Raw genomic sequence first — 2,851 nt, 5'->3', positions numbered from 1 at the left:
AGTCTTTCTGAGATTCCCTCAGCAAAAGATACTCCCAGGACTATGAGAACCCTTCTCATTCTAACCCCTCTATTGAGGAATATATACTCTCTAATAAGTGCCCTGCAGACTTATTTTGTGACTGAATTCTATTTCTTTAATTAAATTTATTGGATGAATAAGTGAGTTTGGAAACTATCTCAACAATTTTCTCTCAGTGTTTCTTGATGCTGTTTGGTTGTAGCATGTTTATTGAAAAAATCTGAACTACTATAGCAAATCATTTTATTCAGATTCCTAAACTATTATTAATTTTCACATACACTCTCTTAATTATATAAAAAATAGTGATAATTTAGGAGATCACTAATAGTTTAATTTATCTATAAACAATTTTAAAGTATAAGATCCTTAAATATGAAATCCCTATCACTACACTATGCACACTCATTCATCACTAAGATCGTTAGAGTCAATATTGGATGAAGGTTTAGAGTACTCTATATATATATATATATATAATTTGAATTTGTTATGATCTGTTCTTTATTAAATAATTGACTCAGTTGCACTAATCTATATAACTTTCTTAACCTATAATTAGCTCTTGTGCTCCGAATATAAAGACACGTGCGTTCTCTGTTTTTAACTACGGTTTCAGACTAATAAATGCATCCTCTAATCATAGGAAGATTGATCGATTAAAAGGGCTCCCTGGCAACCCCCTGCTTCCAGCTCACAAATCCCATCCCCCACTCAGAATCCTCGGTAGAATTCCATCTCCCAATCTCTTTCCTTCGTCTCTTCTCCCCCAAGCCGCAAAACCCAACTGCAGAAAATGGGTTTGGGATCCGAAGGAGACGCGGGTAGAGATGTTGCTATTGGCAATCGAGACCCGAATCAAACACCTTCTCCTCCTTCTTCTCTTCGCTATAATTCTCCGTTCGTCCAAGTTTGTCTCATTGGTTTGGTCTGCTTCTGCTGCCCTGGCATGTTCAACGCCCTCTCCGGCATGGGTGGTGGTGGCCAGGTTGACCACGCCGCAGCCAACAACGCCAACACGGCCCTCTACACCACCTTCGCCGTCTTCGGCATACTTGGTGGTGGCATCTACAACCTCCTCGGCCCCCGCCTCACCCTCCTCGCCGGCTGCTCCACCTATGCACTCTATGCTGGCTCCTTCCTCTACTACAATCACTACCCCCATCAGCCATTCGTCGTCTTCTCCGGGGCCGTCCTCGGAGTCGGCGCTGGCCTCCTCTGGGCCGGCCAGGGCGCCATCATGACCTCCTACCCCCCGCCCCGCCGCAAGGGCTCCTACATCTCCCTCTTCTGGACCATCTTCAACATGGGCGGCGTCGTCGGCGGCCTCATCCCCTTCATCCTCAATTACCACCGCACCGACGCCGTGTCCGTCAACGACGGCACCTACATCGCCTTCATGTGCTTCATGGGCGCCGGCGCCCTCCTCTCCCTCGCCATCCTTCCCCCGTCCCGCGTCGTCCGCGACGACGGCACCCGCGCCACCGCCGTCGCCTACTCCAACCCCCGTACCGAGGCCGTCGAAATCCTGAAGCTCTTCGCAAACTGGAAGATGCTGCTCATCGTGCCGGCGGCGTGGGCGAGCAACTTCTTCTACAGCTACCAATTCAACAATGTGAACGGTTTGCTCTTCAATCTAAGAACAAAAGGATTGAACAATGTCTTCTACTGGGGAGCACAAATGTTAGGGTCTATGGGGATTGGATACTTGCTAGATTTTAGCTTCAAGAGTAGGAGGAGGAGGGGTTACTTCGGGATCGGAGTGGTGGCGGTGCTCGGAACGGCAATTTGGGCCGGCGGGCTCGCGAACCAGTTGCGGTACACCGGCGGGAAGTCATTGAATGAATTAGATTTCAAGGATGGGAGAGAGTATGCAGGGCCATTTGTTCTCTACTTCAGCTATGGATTGCTTGATGCCATGTTCCAAAGTTTGTGCTACTGGGTCATCGGTGCGTTAGCCGACGATTCTGAGACGCTCAGCCGGTAATATAACCTTAGAAATTCTTGTTAAGTTTCAATTGAATTCTAGTTAGTACCATTACCACATCAGATGCTTCCTCTGCAAATCTTTGTATCAAATGTCATATGGGTATTTAACATACAGTATGTAAAACTAATCTGTAACTCTTCTCATATAATTGGATTTATGCTAAACTTTTGTAGTACTTTTATGACAGGTATAGTGGATTCTACAAGGGTGTGCAGAGTGCCGGCGCAGCGGTGGCATGGCAAGTCGACACCCGAGGAACTCCTCTGTTATCACAGTTGATTGTGAACTGGTCTCTTACTACCATAAGCTATCCATTGCTAGTGGTGTTGGTGGTGTTGGCTGTGAGGGATGAGGATTCGTCTGAGGATGGAGAGAGCAAGGTTGCCATGGATGAGCAAGGTAATGGGGTAGGAAAGACCGGATGAAAGCTGCCATTGTACTTTTCTCATCCCTTCTTCTCCTGTCAAAATATTAAATCTAGGAGACAATACTCTTGGATGATTGGTATAGCAGGATTTTTGGTCTTTTGGGTGTTAATAATGTACTGTTTAACTTGTTGGTTTCATCTGCCAAGCCTTGTAATTCTTCTGTTCTATTATAAAAAGTGAACTACGTACAACTTCTGTTTCCAAATTGGATTTGCAACTATGCATTGTTCATGTTGTTAATTACTCCAAAGCATTAAGAAACACCTACTAGGACATCTGGGTACTATTTTGTGCCTCCATAATTTGTGTCAGATCGAACCAAAAAAAAAATCGATCTGTGTTGTACCTTAAATTGATCCCCCCCACAAGTACATGGAAAGCATACAGAGTTCTACAACTGCAAAGCACAAAG

At 45.3% G+C, this 2,851-nt stretch overlaps 1 protein-coding gene across 1 annotated transcript; it reads left to right on the top strand.

Annotated features, from left to right (window-relative positions):
• Positions 1-657: 657 nt before the first annotated feature.
• LOC140763894 (UNC93-like protein 1) lies at positions 658-2,644 on the top strand. Its single transcript, XM_073102270.1, has 2 exons — positions 658-2,004; positions 2,199-2,644. Exons 1-2 carry the CDS (start codon positions 818-820, stop codon positions 2,434-2,436), a joined length of 1,425 nt encoding a protein of 474 aa, XP_072958371.1. The 5' UTR covers positions 658-817; the 3' UTR covers positions 2,437-2,644.
• The last annotated feature ends 207 nt before the right edge of the window (positions 2,645-2,851 follow it).

The sequence above is a fragment of the Typha angustifolia genome, chromosome 7 (assembly GCF_048772165.1).
Source record: "Typha angustifolia cultivar Huaian chromosome 7, ASM4877216v1, whole genome shotgun sequence".
Classification (NCBI taxonomy): Eukaryota; Viridiplantae; Streptophyta; class Magnoliopsida; order Poales; family Typhaceae; genus Typha; species Typha angustifolia.
This window is presented reverse-complemented; position numbering and strand designations above follow the sequence as displayed.